General features: G+C 52.6%; 1 protein-coding gene across 10 annotated transcripts in view; it reads right to left on the bottom strand.

The window, feature by feature from the left end:
* RGS3 (regulator of G protein signaling 3) overlaps nucleotides 1–15,796 on the bottom strand; it is a 135,090-nt gene that overhangs the window by 54,785 nt on the left and 64,509 nt on the right. For 9 of the 10 annotated variants that reach the window (XR_006725582.2, XM_045518258.2, XM_010957213.3 and 6 more), the window contains 3 exons: nucleotides 14,127–14,238; nucleotides 7,957–8,000; nucleotides 2,358–2,480 (listed from right to left, as the gene is read on the bottom strand). Coding sequence is in view for 9 of the 10 variants with exons in the window: in XM_045518258.2 (XP_045374214.1) it covers nucleotides 2,358–2,480; nucleotides 7,957–8,000; nucleotides 14,127–14,238 (279 nt within the window). In the remaining variant the exon portion in view is untranslated. The remainder of the gene's footprint in view (nucleotides 1–2,357; nucleotides 2,481–7,956; nucleotides 8,001–14,126; nucleotides 14,239–15,796) is intronic. The other variant, XM_074362032.1, reaches the window with a different exon arrangement.

Genomic DNA, 15,796 nt, shown 5'->3' with positions numbered 1-15,796 from the left:
TGTTAAAAAAAAAAAAAAGGCATGCTACTCAGTCAGGACTCAGAACAGACTGATCAAGCAGAATTCTTTTGCCTGAGAAGCAAGAAGCTGGTGTCCAAGCTCTGCTTGGCCTTCCCTCTTCTCTCTGCCCCGGAGGACAGCAGGACTAGTAAAAAGGCCACTCATTTCCCAGCCTTTGGCAAGAAGGTTCACGGTCACCTCCAAGGCAGCCGGGACCTGACGTTGCTGAGCTCAGGTGGCGATGTGTGCCGGCTGGGCAGCCACCTGGGCCCAGTGGTTAAAGTTGCTGAAGCACTCCTGGAACCACATGGGGCTGGAGAAAATCATATTTACCAGAACTTCTCTCAGGAAGCATTCTGCAAGCCACTAGAAGGCATGAGTTGCTACGAATCTTCAAGTGTGTACGGTGGGAGTAGGGCAGGGGGAAGGTTGGGCAATGAGATCCCCAAGGGGCCTGCCTGATGGAAGATGGTTACTCACTGCCTTCCAAGGAGGGTATGCCAAGTGGGGTGTGCGAGGCTGGGCCGGGCGCCGTTCTCAGCTGAGGGGGCGTCCTGAGGCTGTCCCAGCAGTCAGGCCCTTCTTTTCCCTCCTCCCGCCCAGCAGAGCTTCTCCATGAAGCACACGTTTAAAGAGTCGATTTGAAGAGGCGTCCAGCTGTTGCCTGCCCAGGAAGCCCATGTATCTTGGTATGGCCCTGAAGCCAGGCCCCAAGCCCTCAGGCCATTCCAGGTTCAGTCAGCCAACCCCCAGCCACGTGAGGTCTGCCTCAGAAAGCCAGCCTACCTTCAGTCACTCAAAATGTCCCCCTCCAACAAAAGACGGAGAGACTCCCCAAGGCATTGAGAAGGTCATTGCCAATGCACTCCAGAGCCAGCAAACTCTGAAGTTGAGGCAGAAAGAATTCTTTTCCCCAAGCCAGGAGGAGCTAAGCCCCAAACACAAGAAAGCTAAGGGACACAAGTGTAAGCACGCAACATCCCAGGGGCCGCCCCAGTGAGAACGGAGTGGCCTGGTTTCTGACTGTGACCAACCCAGGATCAAGGGGGCCAGACAGCCGACAGCCTTGGCCCAGGTCTCTGACAGCAGAAGCAGCTGAGGTGGGAACCAGCTAGTGTAGCAAGAGCAGCTGTGTGGAGGTGGGGGCAGTGTACTCCTCAGCCATGGTTTACTGAGCACCTACTGAATACCAGGCACTGTGCTATGAACTGTATGCCCCGTCTCATTTAATCCACATAACAACTCTTTGGGAGAGAAACTATCGTGACCCAAACACAGAGTGGTATAGTGACTTGCCCAAGGTCACCTGCCAGCCAGCAGCAGCGTGTGACTTGGAAGTCCATGCTGTTCCCGCTGCCCTCCCTCATCAGAGTTATTCTTGCCCCAGGCAAGTGTAAAACAAGATAGCTGTCGAAGCTGAGATTATATAATTCTCAACACTTACTATTTTAGCACCTGCTGTCCAACACTGCCTCTCCAGAAGAGGTTGCCCAGCCACCTCCTCCCCACCTCCGGCCCTCAGCAGGCCTGCTCCCATGGCCGTGCTGGGCACACGGACGCACTGCGTGCAGGGCAGGCCTGAACGTAGCAGGAAGAAGCATGAGGCCTATGAGTTTACCAGATGCTGCTCACTTTCCTTTATCCTCTTCTCCCTGATTCCAGCCGGCCAACCACCTCAGCTTCTTTTGCAACCAGACCAAATCCCCAAATGGCCAACACGTTTAGCAAGAGAACAGATCTGAGTGACTCACAAGTGGGGCAATACAACTGTGCCTCGTGCTGGCATCTGGGGACAAAGGGAAAGGCTGTGGTCTAGCTCCATCCCATGCCGCTCCACAGGCACGGGACCAGCTGAGGGGCGCCTGCCCCAGAACAGCTTCTAATCTTCCCTGATGTCCAGCTGGCAGGGCCCCAGTTCCCAGCAAACTCCACTTGGTCACAGCCTGCATCGAAACAACACAGCTTCTGCTGCAAACATCCCTTCCCAATTATGGTCTGCCCCAGGCCGGTGTTAAACACCAGTGTGCTGCCCCTGGGCACGACCTACCCAATGGCAGAAGGGGACCGCGTGCCAGGCAGCAGCAGGGAGGCTGGCCCGAATTAGACCTTGCCATCGGCAAACCAGAGAACAGAGCTGAGAATTGATGGGTCATACTCAATTTGGCTCTGTCGCTCTACCCGAGCACCATCAAACTCGCTCAGTAGACCTGGTGACTGGCCAAGGGGGAGAGCCAAGCGCTTGTTGTCCAGATCCAAGTTCTAAGCTAGGGCTGGTCCCAAGCTCAGAGGCTTGAGGGCCCAGGCTGGCCTAGGGGAAGCCAGGCAGCCAGCGCTGCGGCCACTGGAGAGGTCCTTACCTTGCTCTCCGGGGACGAAGCCGCCAGCTGTTGCTGCTTCGCGATGTTTTCTGACAGGCACCAGCACACTCTCTTCTTCTGCTCCTGCGAGTGCGCTTCCAAAGTGAATAAGCACTCTGCCTTCTGACGTCAGGGAAAACGGAGAGAGGGATAGTCAGGGCTGCTCCCTGGTTCAGGGGGCTCCCAGGCCCAAGCCCATCCTGGGCTCCAGAGGGTGAGGCTGCAGCAGGGAGGGGAGTGACTGCTAAAAGCCTCAAATGCACACTAATCCCTGGTGACATCGAGGCAGCCAGAGGAGCAGGGAAGCTGTTCGGGGGCCAGCTGGCGAGCCATGTGCCCATAGGTTGGGGGAAGGGAGGGAGGCCGTGGTTCCCAACACAGTGGAGTCCTGTGGAGAGCCGCAGGCAGCACCGGTGAGATCACCCCGGGGACAGGCAGCACAAGGCAGCAGCTGGGGGAGCACGTGGGGAACCCAGAGGGCCAAGGTCTCCGCCCCGCTGATGCTCTGTGGAGCCAGGACCCCTCCCTGGGCTCACAGAATCCCCCTCCCCGACCTCAGCACACTCATCTGATCACAAGGCCACACAGCATCTCGGTCCCTTTGGAAAGTCTTTGGCGAGCAGAGTCGTGTGGCCTTCCATAGCCCCACTACTGCCTGACACATGAGCTGGATCTGATCAACGACTGTTCAGCTCACTTGAGCATAAGTCCCTGGCACTGCTGTCATTTAAATCTCGCTTTGCTAGTTAACCTTGTTAAGTGCTGCAGTCTTGTCTCCCCAACCAGATAGAAACTCCTTCTAGGAAAGCAAGCCTTTTTCATCTGGGCCTAGCATAACGCTTGGCAAGTAATGGCCTCAGTAAGCTCTGGCTCCCTGGAGGGACTTCCGGGACAAGGTCAAATCCAGGCCAGCTTTGGCACAGGGAGCTGCCGGGACCCAGGGAGTCGGCCATGCTGGGGGCGGGGAGGGGCGGTACAGCACGCCCAGCGTTATCATCCACTCCAGGATGCTCTGAACAGGGATGGCAAGCTCTTTCTGTCTCCGCTGGAATTTGATTATAACCCCACTGGGCTGCGATTAGATGAACTCATCCAGGGAGCTAAGAGCGTGAGCTGGATGGCTTGGAACAGAGAAAAAGACAGTGTTTCTACACAGTCCTTCCTTGTTTTGCAGTTGGATAGGCCTGGTTTGAATCCCAGCTTTGCCACTTCCTAGCTGTCGACCTCACGGAAGTCTGTGAAATGGGAATGACAATGACACCACCTCTCAGCGCTCCTGGGAGAGCAAACAGTAACTTAGACCTCACCAAACAGCAGCTATTGTTGTTCTACTCAGCACTTCATTTGTTTAAGAAATATTTATTGTGCACCTGTTTTGTGTCAGGGACTGTGCCAGGGGGTCAAGAGAGAAATAAGAAAGCCTGAGTTCTTGCCCTCAGGTTGGGGGCAGAGACAGGAAACCAATAAGCAAACAATGGAATTACAAATTGTGAAAAGGCCAAAAGGGAGAGGGGTCCTAGCTGAGCCTGATAGATGGAGAAGGCCTTTCTGAAGTGGCAGCACTCAAGCAAAGTCTGAACGATGAGGAGCCAGCAAGGCAAGTGCTAGGGAGAAACTGTTCCAGGCAAAAGGAACAGCAAATGCAAAGACTCTGAGCTGGGGTGGTTATCAGTATCATCTAACAGCATTTGGGGATATTTGCTACCCTGCCATCCAACCCCACCCTCAGGGACACCACCCTTCAGGGCAGGGCCACCTCCCAAGCTAAGTATTCCCAGGGTGCCAACCACTCCGCTCTGGCCCAAAAGTGTTCAGAAGCTGATCTTCCTAAAAGCATCAGAGGAGAGAGGAAAGAAAGCCCCACCTCTTGGCTTCAGGGAACTGAGTGGATGTGGTGAGGCAATCCTAGCACTTAATAACAGAGTCCCTCCACTTCCCAGAACCCCCAGCCCTCATCAGGGGAAGGACACGCCCAGCAAAGACCCCAAGATCCCCCAGGGAGAAGCCAGGTGGCACAGGAGCTTACCAGAGGCCCTCTGCTCCCTGGCTCATGTTCCCCCTGCAAGGGGAGGGTTGGGGTGGGTACTGTGGTCCCTTCCCACTTGAAAAGGTCATCACTCCACAAAGCTGGCCCTGGTCCAGGACTCCCAGGCCTGCCTATACCTGGCTGTTTTGGGCTTCAGTAACTCCTTTAATCTCCGTGAGCCCCAACTTCCTTCTCTCTTTCTATTCTGAAGCAGGAATTCTGCCTTAATAATAATTCCTTATATCTAATGATCAATTTTAAAAAAGACTTTCCCATCCATGATCTCAAGAAGGCATCTGAGGCTCCAAGGACCTAAACCCAGGCCTAGGTGGGGGGAGGGGGCTGGGGCTGGCTGTCTTAGATAGGCACACATTTGGGGGAGGACCTTGTTCCCAAGGCTCCTCTCTAAGTGTTGCCTGGAGTTTTGGAGGCTGGTCTGGCCAAGAGAGCGAGCATGGAGCCAGCTCCCTCCAGGGAGCTGGAATCCCATCTGCCTAAATCTGTCTAAATCGGGGGCCCCTGCTGCCTGCCTGGCTACCCCTGCATGTGAACTGTCTTTCATGGTCCACTGTGTGATCCGACTCATCAGTTTCAACACTGATGCACACTGTGCCCTCAAATGTCCGGCTCCAGGGTCAAGGCTGTATGCTGCTCTGAAGCCAGTCCTCACGTAACTCACTCAGAGGCTGGGCCTCCTGACTGCAGGGTGGTTAGCTAAGCACAGAGCTCTCCAGATGCGACAGCACTGGGACCAGACCTCTGCATTCAAACATGAGCATCCCCAAATCCAATGAGAAACCCAGCTCCTCTTGGCTTCTTTAAAACCCCCACTTTGTTTCAACTTCCTCGTTCCTGAATTCATATCATCTTTATAAAGATTAAAACTTCTTCTACTACAATTTAGATTTGTTCACTTGCTGTGACAAATGTTCTCTCATTTAATTCAATTCTCCCGATGACCCTATGACATAGGGAGGAAGGGAAAACACAGATGTTTCCATTTTTCAGATGAGAAATCTAAGGCTCAGAGAGGTCAAGTCAGCAGTCCCTGGAGGTCTCAGTAGAGGAGGGATTCAGTGCCTGTCTTCTGCCTCCTCCAGAGCATGAGATCTTGCCACATTTATATTACAGTATATGTACATTACAAAGAATGTGAGATGTTCCTCTTAGCTTTCATTTTAAAGATCAATAAATCATTGGTGATGTCTCTAATGGAGAGTAAATGAATATGAAAGCTCTCCCCCTGTTATGAAGCTGACAATAATAATAGCCACCATTTATTGAGTACTCTGTGTGGCAGGCTCTGTGCCAAGTGCCTTGAACACAGTACCTTATTGAATCTCATTTAATCACTACAACCACCCTACAAGGTAGGCTTCATCAGCCTTGTTTGAGAGATGAGTAGGTGACTTGCTCAGATCACTGAGTTCGGAAATGGCAGAGCTAAGACTCAAATTGAGGTCTTCTTAACCCCAAAGCACAGACTCTTAATGTAGCGAGGATCAGATTTTTAGTTAGGGACTGGTCCCTGACCCATGTGCCCTTTGTCCCAGTAGAGCCAGCTGTGGGCTGAATCTGTCCCATGGATTTGTAGGGGCTAGGGGACGTCTGTCTAGGGCCAAGGACCACTCAGGACAATTCCACTCACTTAATAAGTAAGCAGGACCTGACGCTGGGGAACAATCATAGCTGCTGCCACCAGGCAGTTGGGGCTTTCTCAGTGCAGAGTGGAAAACCATCCCCAAGTCCTGACTCTCCTGCCCCAGTTTCTTCTCTGGATGAACTTCCAACTAAGACATGAGTTCAGGGTTCTCCATGGGATCCAAAACCACTGTGTCAAGCCTGTTCCAGGCCACAGAGCAAGCAGGCTCTTGTCTTCCCTGTTGTTACAGACATGCCTCTCCCAAAGAGCAGCCCATTAAGAGAAAAGAGAGGCTTCTGGCTGCCTGTGAGCTTCAATCCCCCAGCCCCTCGGGGTCAGATCACCTGACACTTTACTGAAATAAAAGGCCCCAGATCAATCTCCCTTCATCAATCTTTGGAGGGCTAGTAGGTCATAGCTCCCTGGAAACCAATGAGAAGAAGTGCTTTTCTCTGGGAAAAAAACAACCCCAGCCTGGCGGGAGGCTCTCTTGGCAGTAAAGAATCTGGAGCTTCATTTCAGGCCCTGCTGGAGAGAACTGGAATCCAGATGAGGCTGTAGGGGCAAATACTCTTGCTCTTCCCAGCCTGCCTCACAGCTTCTCTTAAGCAGCACTCTCCCTCGGCTCCGTGCAACTGAAAACATGCTAATCCTGAAGTGTCTCCACCAGCTACTTCCTGTGCCCGATGGGGATATGCTGACACAGGGGAAGACATCAAGGCCTTCTTGGACCTCATGTTGCCATTCTAGGTTGCCAGGGTCCCCAGCTCAGCTCCGACAATATCCACTACCATTTGGAACTTCCTGCTGTCCCTGAAGCTAACTTCTCACCAGCTCTGTCTTCTTCTCAGGGGTCTCTTCACCCTGAAGGCCTATACCTCTCATCTTGGCCAGGAACTGAAGGAATGATTTTTCAATCACAAGTGACATACAAATTCCTTCTCAAAAGGGTATACTCCTCTTGGCCAGCCAGTGTAGACCAGGCCTCATCCACAAAGTGTGGCCAGTGTAGACTGTCCCACAAGATAGGCAGTTTCCCAGGACTGTCATTGAGTAAGACAGACAACAGAAGCAGAGGGAAGGAATGGGTCTAATAAATCCCTGCTTGGAATAGGTGGCAGACTCATAGAAGAGATACAAGGTTGGGATTCAAAAATTTGCTGGAAATTGAAAAACTTCATACCGCACAGTGGCTCTCAACTTCTTCATCACCAAGTCCCTCTTTGATTAAACCCCTGGTTATGATATTTTATCTCCCAAGCCATATCAAGCAATAAGCCATTTGCCCCTTTTTGCTCAGCAAAGGTACAGCACCACCCATCTGAGCTTCTGATCAGACTGAGATAACCAGTCTGAGGATTGAAGAGTATCAATCACACTGAGTGGGGATCATTCCAGCCCAAAACACAGACATGAAATGTTTTCCCCTGCCTGCATTACCTGGCCCAGGGAAAGGTATCATCACCTTCAGGCCTTTGGAAATACTGACAAGGCCCTGTAGGAGGGATTGTAGGTGGTACCTCCTGGAAAGAGAGGAGGAGAGAGGCGGGCACAGGATCAGGGCACGCTCCAGGGGAGGGACTATCAAATGGCTAGGAAGATGCCCAGCTGTCAGGCCACACCCTCACTGTGACCCTTGCAGGTGCTGGAGACCAGGAAGTCCTGCACAGGAGACCACAGTGTCCTTCCATCCTCTTTAAGCACTTTCACGTCCACTGCTCTTCTACGCAGAGGTAAGGGACACAGCGGCAGGGACTGATGTTCCCAGGCCACAGAGCAGGACACTGCCATTCTGGACCTGCCCGGGACCACTGCCGGAGTTGGTGTGGAATCAGCCTCAGAACCCTGGACTAGAATCCGGCCCAGCATCTTCCTTCGAGCACCAGGACACAGATCTCTCTCCTCAGATTCAGAGGGAAGGACTCACTCACCTCTGCTAGATACAGCACACAGAATTTCAGGTCTTCTGAGGAACCTTTGAGGGAACAAAAAGTAAGACTTGTATTAGAATTGGCTACAGTCTCAGTAGTTCACCTGAGCACAGCCAGCTGTCTCACCCAGAGGGCTGTGTGTGGTACTTCCTGTAAAAAGGGGAAGAAAGAGGCAGGCAGGGTGTAGGGAAATCTCTGGAGGAAAGCCCACTTAATAACTAACTAGGTTGAGTTATAGCTGTAAGGCCTTTGTCTGCAGGTCAGCCTGACCCAAGGAATGCTGAGCTCTCACCCCATGAAAGGTAGCCAGGCATCAGATACGTGCAGGGAGCTGTCATCCATCCCAGGAGGCCTCTTCCTTTCCCTGCTCCCTGCCAGGAGGGACATGGAGGCGGCACACTTTGGGGTTTTCTTTTTAACACTCCAACTGCCTTTGCCATTTTGAAATTCACGAGGAGCCACCAAGGAGTGCACAGGCAATGCAAGGGGGATTCCCAGTCATGGGCTGGGTGGAGCTCAGAGATGGCTTCGCAGCCCAGGCCCAACCCCTCGGTGTGTTTTCCTAGAGCCTTCTCACACCTGGTCTAGAATCCCAAACTCAACCGCTCACCAAACCCTCTCACCGCGGGAGGCAGCTGGGAGGGACTGTCAGCCGCTCCACCATCCTCCAGTAGAGGAGCTGAGGCAGGATGACTACCCTAAGGCAGAAGATGATTAGGTCAGACCACTTCAGAAACAGAAGAGCCAAGAGATGACCCCCAGCTATTGAGGAAAGCTTCCTGGAAGAGTATCCTTTTGAGCTTGAACACAAGATGGGAAGTAAGGGCACTCCAGGATGTGGGAACAGCATAGGTAAAAGGATGGAGATGGAGAAACTCAAGTTGTGCTCCGGGAATGATGGCAAGTGTGAAAAAGCTCTGCCTCTTCCTCCAGGCTGCCTTCCCTGACCACTGCAGGCTACTCCTCAGAACGTGGCCCAGGGCTGGTTAGTAACTTCCAAGCACTCAACCTCAACCTCACCAGGCAGGCTGTCCTTTTGGAAGGAAGGAACCCTCAAAACAGCAAACACTTAAAGTGCCATAGAACTTTTGAGTACCAGAGTGCTGCGTGCCAACCATTGCACCAAATGTTCTACGTGCATAAACTTAACCCTTACACGGACCTCTGGGAGGCAAGGGTTACTGTCATTCATGATTCACATAAGAAAACTGAGGCACAGCGGGTGAGTAACATGCCTCAGGTAGAAAGGGGAAGAACCAAGATTTACACCCAGGAAGCCTGGCCCCAGAGCCCATGCTCTGAGCCACTACACACCCGCCCCTCGAATGCCCACCACACAGGCCCTACCCAGCCCCTTGTCTCCTCAAGGAACCAAGCCTGGTGCTGGGCTCAAAGCAGAATTCTCAACACACTCACGAGTGAAAGAAATTGTCAAAAAAAAAAAAAAAATGTGTTGCAAAGTAAAGATGGCAAGGTGAAAACGGAGACCTTGGGTCAAGAAAAGTACTGAGTCAGGCCCGCGTGTGGGTGGAGGCCAGGCCCCCTCACAGCGAGTACAAGGGCAGTTTCCTGGGCAAAACTATCCGTAGGGCCAGGGATGTCAGCCAGAGCCAGATAAAAATAGCTCATCAGTAAATGGGGGTTTGCTTTGGACTTAGAATAAATCTTTTTGCTTTTCCCCACCTAGAGGTGGGTTGGGAGAGGGGAGCCCTGCCTAAGAAGCCTATCATGTCTAAGAAACCTTCAATTTCAAAGCTTCTGCCAGTTCCCTTGCATTGCTGAGGGTGGAGACACAGGGAGGTGGCTTCTTTTGTTTAAGAAAACACACTGGGACGTTTCCTTGACTTTCCAAAAGCAGACTTTAGTGCCAAGGGAGAAACAAAAAGACCTGTTTAAGAAAATAACAGAAATTTGGGTTTTAGAAGCTGGCAATGAGTAAAGAGAGAAGGTTCTAGAAGGGAGGGGAAAGCCACGGAGACAGGAGCCTCAGGGAGACAGGAGGCCAAGGTTGGCAGGATGCAGCCTAGGACATATTCCCAGTGATGAGGGATGGCTGACAGATTGCCTTGCCCATGCTTCTGTGCTGTGACACCCCCACCATCACACCCCTGCTCCACGTCATGGCCTTGTGCTGGGAGCACTTTGGGAGAAGGACGGAATGGGGGCAGTGCTCAGCATGGCTCAGAGCCTCACCAAAGGGCAACAAGCCTCAGGAGCCAAGGGTGCCAGGAGGGAACTGCAGCTGCAGAAAGGCAGGCTGCAAGGTGGCTGACCCAGGAGAGAAACCTCCGCCCCACCAGGAACTCATCCGCGACACTAGACTGGGCCTTGGACTTCCCAGAGTGTGGAAATGGGGGCGAGTGTAAAGGAAAACGGACAGTGAGGCAGCACACATTTAGGCTTTCCATTCAACACTCCAACTACTTTCACCTTTTTGAAATTTAACAAGGAGTCATTTGGTTCCTGGGGGAACCCTGTTTCCCACCAAGGAATGTGGGCCGTGGACCACGGGCTAAGCAAGGGTGAAGCCCAGAGATGGCTTCCGGGCCCAGGTCTGACCCCTCTGTCATTTTCCCAGAGCCATCTCAAGCCTGGTCTGAGATCCACAAATCAACCATTTACCAAGTCCTCTGCACCTGTGAGACATGCCAGGAGGGCTGCTGTCTCCATTTCCCAGACACAGAAACTGAGGCCCAGGGAGGGAGAACAACTTGCAGAAGGCATGCAGTGGGCAAGTGGCAGAGCTGAGATTTGAACCCAGGACTGCCAGCCTCCAAAGCCTGTGTTCTGACCACCGTGTCACACTTCTGGCCCTCTACTGGTTTACTCTGTCATTCCACCAGGCCATGCGCTCCTGAGTTTTGAATGTGTCTCTTCCTCTGCTATCACCCTGGTGGTTAGCACTGAGTTGGGCTCTGAAGATGTGCTTAGAAAATGTCAACCAACTAAATTTAACTCCGAGCATTCCAGCAGCTGAGTTTCCAAGGTAGGACACCTGGGCTCCCCAGGGTGGATGGTGAGCCCAAGAATCAGCTGGACACTTTCAAGCCAGTCTGAGAAACCAGAGCAGGTCAGGAAGACACACTGTGGGCGGGATGCTGGCCGCCTGAGAGGCAGAAACACAAAGAGCAGCAAAGCCAGTGGGCGGCAGAGTCAGGAAGAGACCACAATGGGCCCCGGCTGACCGGAGATATCCCAATTGTTAACTCCAGCCCTCCGCCTGTTCCCATTACACTGCCATTCAGCCCTGCTGAAGCTTGAGGGTAGCTGGGCAGGAGGAGGGCAGCCCGGTTTAAGTGGCCACCAGCCAGGAGCCCTGGGAGAGGAGTGTACCCCAGCCCCCAAGCTCCTTTTACTCTTTCATTCACTCACCCAACAAGTATCTGCTGGGCACCCACAATGTTCTGTGCCCCCTGTCTGGCCCTGGGAGTAGGTTTGGCCAGCGGAGCTAAGCACCCTTGAGACATGCCACGCAAGGGAGTCCTTGGTCCTGGGTGGGGCAGATTCTCCCTTGCTAGGGAACAACCCTCGCCAGCCCCAGCCTGTGGGTAAGGCTGGATGTGTTCCTTGTCTACCACCTTCGCTGCCCCCAAGTGAACTCTCCACACATGTTGATTTGAAAGAGACAAACCTAGGAGTAATGAGCAATGTTAATCAGAGACCATTCTGCCAACAGAAGCTCCAGCTGAGGCCCCAAATGCATCTCTTAAAAGCCTCTCTCAGGCCCTTGCTGCTGCAGCAAGTCTCTGGGGGTGCAAGGGGTGGCAGGCAGGGATGTGGGCACCAGGACTCAGGACACTGGGTCCTACGGCTCCAACTCTGACAGCAGGAGAAGGAGTCATTGGACTTCAGCAAATCCCAGGACTCACAAGCCTGTCTGAGGAAGCAGGGGCAGGGGAGTAGGTGAGGGCTCCACAAGTGCCCGAAAAGAAATCTAAGTGCTGGAACGTGCACCTTGAGTGCTCAGTGTCTCTGAGCCATTTCCTTCCCTCCCAGCAGCTCACAGGCTCCACAGAGAACCACACGTGCTGTGCTGGCTGGCTGACACTGCCGGAGAAAGGCAAGACAGTCTGCACCAGAACACCTGCCCAGCAACCCAGGACAGGCACACGTGTGCTGCACGCAAACGCACACACACACGCCCCTCTCTCATGCCAACCCAATAGGCTCCAATGACCTTGGTCACCTCCCCTGAGGAGAGGTGCTAGCCTTGGCCACTCAGCCCACCTCTGCAGGAAGAGAACACAGTCTCTACCCCCAGGGGGCCATGCCCGCACAAGGCTGTCGCTCACACGTGACTCAGCATGTAGAAGGTTTCTCTACAACATCCCAAGGCCCAACACCACCCACCCTGACCAGCCACCACCCAGTGGAGGATGGTGCTCACCCTGCCTCTCACTTCAAGCCTTGGGTTGGGGGCTCCAGGAGGGGACGATCCAACCAATGCCCACTGGAGGCCCTCCCCTGAGGTGCAGTGACCAGACAAAAGGGCGCTGTCCAGCTTTTCAGAGCGACCTCGGGGTCCACATGGGAATGTCAGGGGTGGGAAGGAACATAGAGGTTGCTCAGTCCCGGTTTCACAGTCAGAGAAACTGCAGCCCAGAAAAGGGCAGGGCCAGCTGAAGCCACACATGTCAGCAGCAGTGGAGCCAGGCCCCGACACTGCCCTCCGCCCTTCTTCTGCCCCATGACTCTCAACCCCCACCCAACGCACAGACAGTTTGAAACCTTTTTCCTCCTTCCTTTCAGCAGGAGGCTGAGCAGACAGGCCAGGGTCCTGAGCTTGCAAGTCCCAGACTTGAGCGATGAGCACAACAGAATGAGGGTTTGGTTCTTATAATCAATCAGCATGTATTATTGAGGACAGCCCCCTACCAGCACCCCTCAAATCTGACTGGTCCTAGATTGTGTGAGCTGGGGATGGGCCGCTGTGTGAATGCTTGTGTGAGTCCATGGCCTTCCCCCAAGGGATGGGGGGAATGGGTGTGGAGGGGAAGCTGGATGTGAGGGAAAGAGGGAGGGCCGGGGCAGCAGGGAAGCCGAGGCCAGAGTCGCTGTAGTTCTCACCTGCCCACCTCCTGCAGGCACAGGGGGGCTCCCTGGAACACCAGGGTCCGAGCTGAACTTGCTCAGAAGGCCACTCCTCACCCTGACCTTGGTCAGGCCCAGACCACCCCACGGGAGGGGCTGGCCCCAAGCGAGGTGACTTGCTTTTTCCCCTCAGTTGCCGCCCTGGCCAGTGGGCGGGAGAAAGCCAGAGGCAGAGAAGGAGAAGTTGTGAGTGACTTCCTGTGGGGCAGGGAGAGTGGAGGTTCTCACACTGCTTACGTTTCTAAGGAGGAAGAACAGGGGGGCACCGAGCACACAGGCCAGGTTTGCAAACAGGCAGGAAGTTTTCCTGGAGCAAAACCCGTCAAAACAGAATTCTTTCGCCGGGTAATATTTTCCTCCCTGCCCTTGTCACCCATGCTCAAACAGGTCTGGTGTTGTTTTCATAATCTGGGAGAGGAAATCGAACCCCTTTCAGCAGAGACCTCAGGCGCCAAACCAAACCACTCAATAGATACTCCCAGCTGGCTTCGTGTTCCCCAGTGGAGGAGGAGGGCACCACGGCAAGTTTGGGGTAGAGACTCGCTTCATGCTCCTGCTTGCCAGCCCCTCGCCACACATGCGCCAGCTTCTGCAGGCTCCGGACTGGGCGGTGAGGCTGGGGGAAGGAGCTATGGTCATTTGTGCCGGAACATGTGGTAAGTCTGGGGAGTAATTAGCATTGCTTGGGCACCTGGTGTGGGCCAGCCATTTTGCATAAAAGGCCTTGTTTAATCTTCACAACAACCTTCTGAGTTACTATTGGTATCCTCACTTACACAAGAGGAAACAGGTTCAGAGAGGTTGAGGACCTTGCCTGAGGTCACACAAGTGGTAAGGGGCGGGGCCAAGATCTGAACACAAGTCTGTCTGAGCCCAGAGCTCTTCCCCCTCCACTCCATAGCCTCCTTGAAACCTGTCTGGAGCAGAAGCCTCCTGGCAAAACTCAGGATGTACAGGGAGCCTGCCAGCCTAGGATGGAGCCGGGGTCTGAGAGCCTACCAGCACAGGGGCAGGGCCCGACCACACATCCCTTCCCTGCTGCCCGAAGGGAGTCCAGGGCGTCTCGGGCACGCGCTCACCTTCCTGCAGCTTCACACTCTGGAGGTAGAGGGGGTTCCTCAGGACGTTGCAGCGGCCCGGCTCGTCCTCCTTGGTGAAGAGCAGCAGGTCAGAGTAGGCAAACAGCGTCACCTGCACGGGGAGACAGCAGAGCTGGTCCCAGAGGCCAGAAGACACAGCCTCCCCTGGAGGCCTGAGTAACAAGTCCCTGTATCTCTGGCAGAACCAGAAGCAGATGCTCAGCGTGGCCTCAGCCAAAGGCAGAGAGACCTGACCTGCAGTCCAAGACTTCCCTTTGGCCCACTCCTCACAGTATTAAAAAATAACAGAACAAAAACTCCCCTCATCCTGATCCGCGCCCTCCATGCCACATCACCTCTGCCGGCCTCTCAACAGCCCGACACCCCGCAGGCCCACCCACCTCTCAGACCAAATACGTCTGGAATCTCCAGCCCAGGGTCCTTGGCTTGGAACCACCCTTGAGCTGAAGGATGCGCCACATTTGCTTTCACTCTCCACTAAATGTCTGGCTGAAAGAGCACTGGATTTGGAGTCTAAAGTCCTGTCCTACTAAGTAGCCATGAAAACTTGGTTAAGTCCCCTGATTCCCCTTCGGCCTCAGTTTTCTCATCTGTGCAAACAAGAGGGAAAGTTCCTGCCCAGCCCCCACAGGCTTCTTTCACAAGCCCTGTGTAGACTGTGCATTGAAGCATCATGCAATGTGAGTATTCTTACCAAATTCTTTGCAGATAATTTTAACTGCATTAATGCACAATCAGCTCAAGAAAAAGCCAGTTACTTACGCTCCAATACAGACATACACAGAACTTTTATCTCTTTTATGCACTAGCTGCTCCAAAAATAAAGGAGACAGATATTTTTAGACATTATAGGTAAACCATGAGGCATGCTCAGCATATTTTTATGCTAAAAAAATTCACTTGATCCTCTTATGCCACTAAAGATTACACTGTTCTTTGGTAAATTTTGCAGTGGTCTTTACTCAAAAGCAATAAAATCTTATTTTAGATTCTCCAAAGAAAACATAACATTATTAATTATGTGGACTTCCCTTTGAGGTGCCAAAATCTGACACTTCATCTCATCTAAAGTATGAAGAGCCAGCCGGAAGTTGGCACTGCGGTCAGGGCCACAGTGAGTGTGCACCAGAGTGATGCCAAAGTTTTAAAAAGTCAACATGGTGACATTCAGCTGTCAGACTGTTAAAGATGGCCTAACAACTCCACCTCTGAGGCTCTAGCCTATAGAAATACTTGCAGGGACATAAAAACATGAATATGTAAAGATGTTCTTGGCAGCATTTTTATAATTTAAAAAAATAACACAAACATCCATCAAAAGAGAGTGGATAAAATAAATTATGCTACCTTCATAGGGTAGAATTTTATTATTATTAAATTATTAGTGAATTTATTAATAATTTATTAATAAATCATTAAAAGAATAAAGTAGTGCTATATGGGCAGAAAAGGAAATCTGTCCATCATAAGTCAAAATGGTGCAGTGTCCAAAAATACCTAGTGTATGGTCCAACTTTGTGAAACAAAACTGTAAATTTGTCTCTATTTATACATTTTTTAAAATGTCTAAGATACCACACTCTTCACTGCGGGGAATGGGATTTTTACTTCATACATTTATGTTTAATTTGCATCATTTTGCAGTGAGA

The sequence above is a fragment of the Camelus bactrianus genome, chromosome 4, assembly GCF_048773025.1.
Source record: "Camelus bactrianus isolate YW-2024 breed Bactrian camel chromosome 4, ASM4877302v1, whole genome shotgun sequence".
Lineage (NCBI taxonomy): Eukaryota > Metazoa > Chordata > Mammalia > Artiodactyla > Camelidae > Camelus > Camelus bactrianus.
Note: the sequence above shows the minus strand (reverse complement) of the source record. Positions and strands in the feature narration are given on the sequence as shown.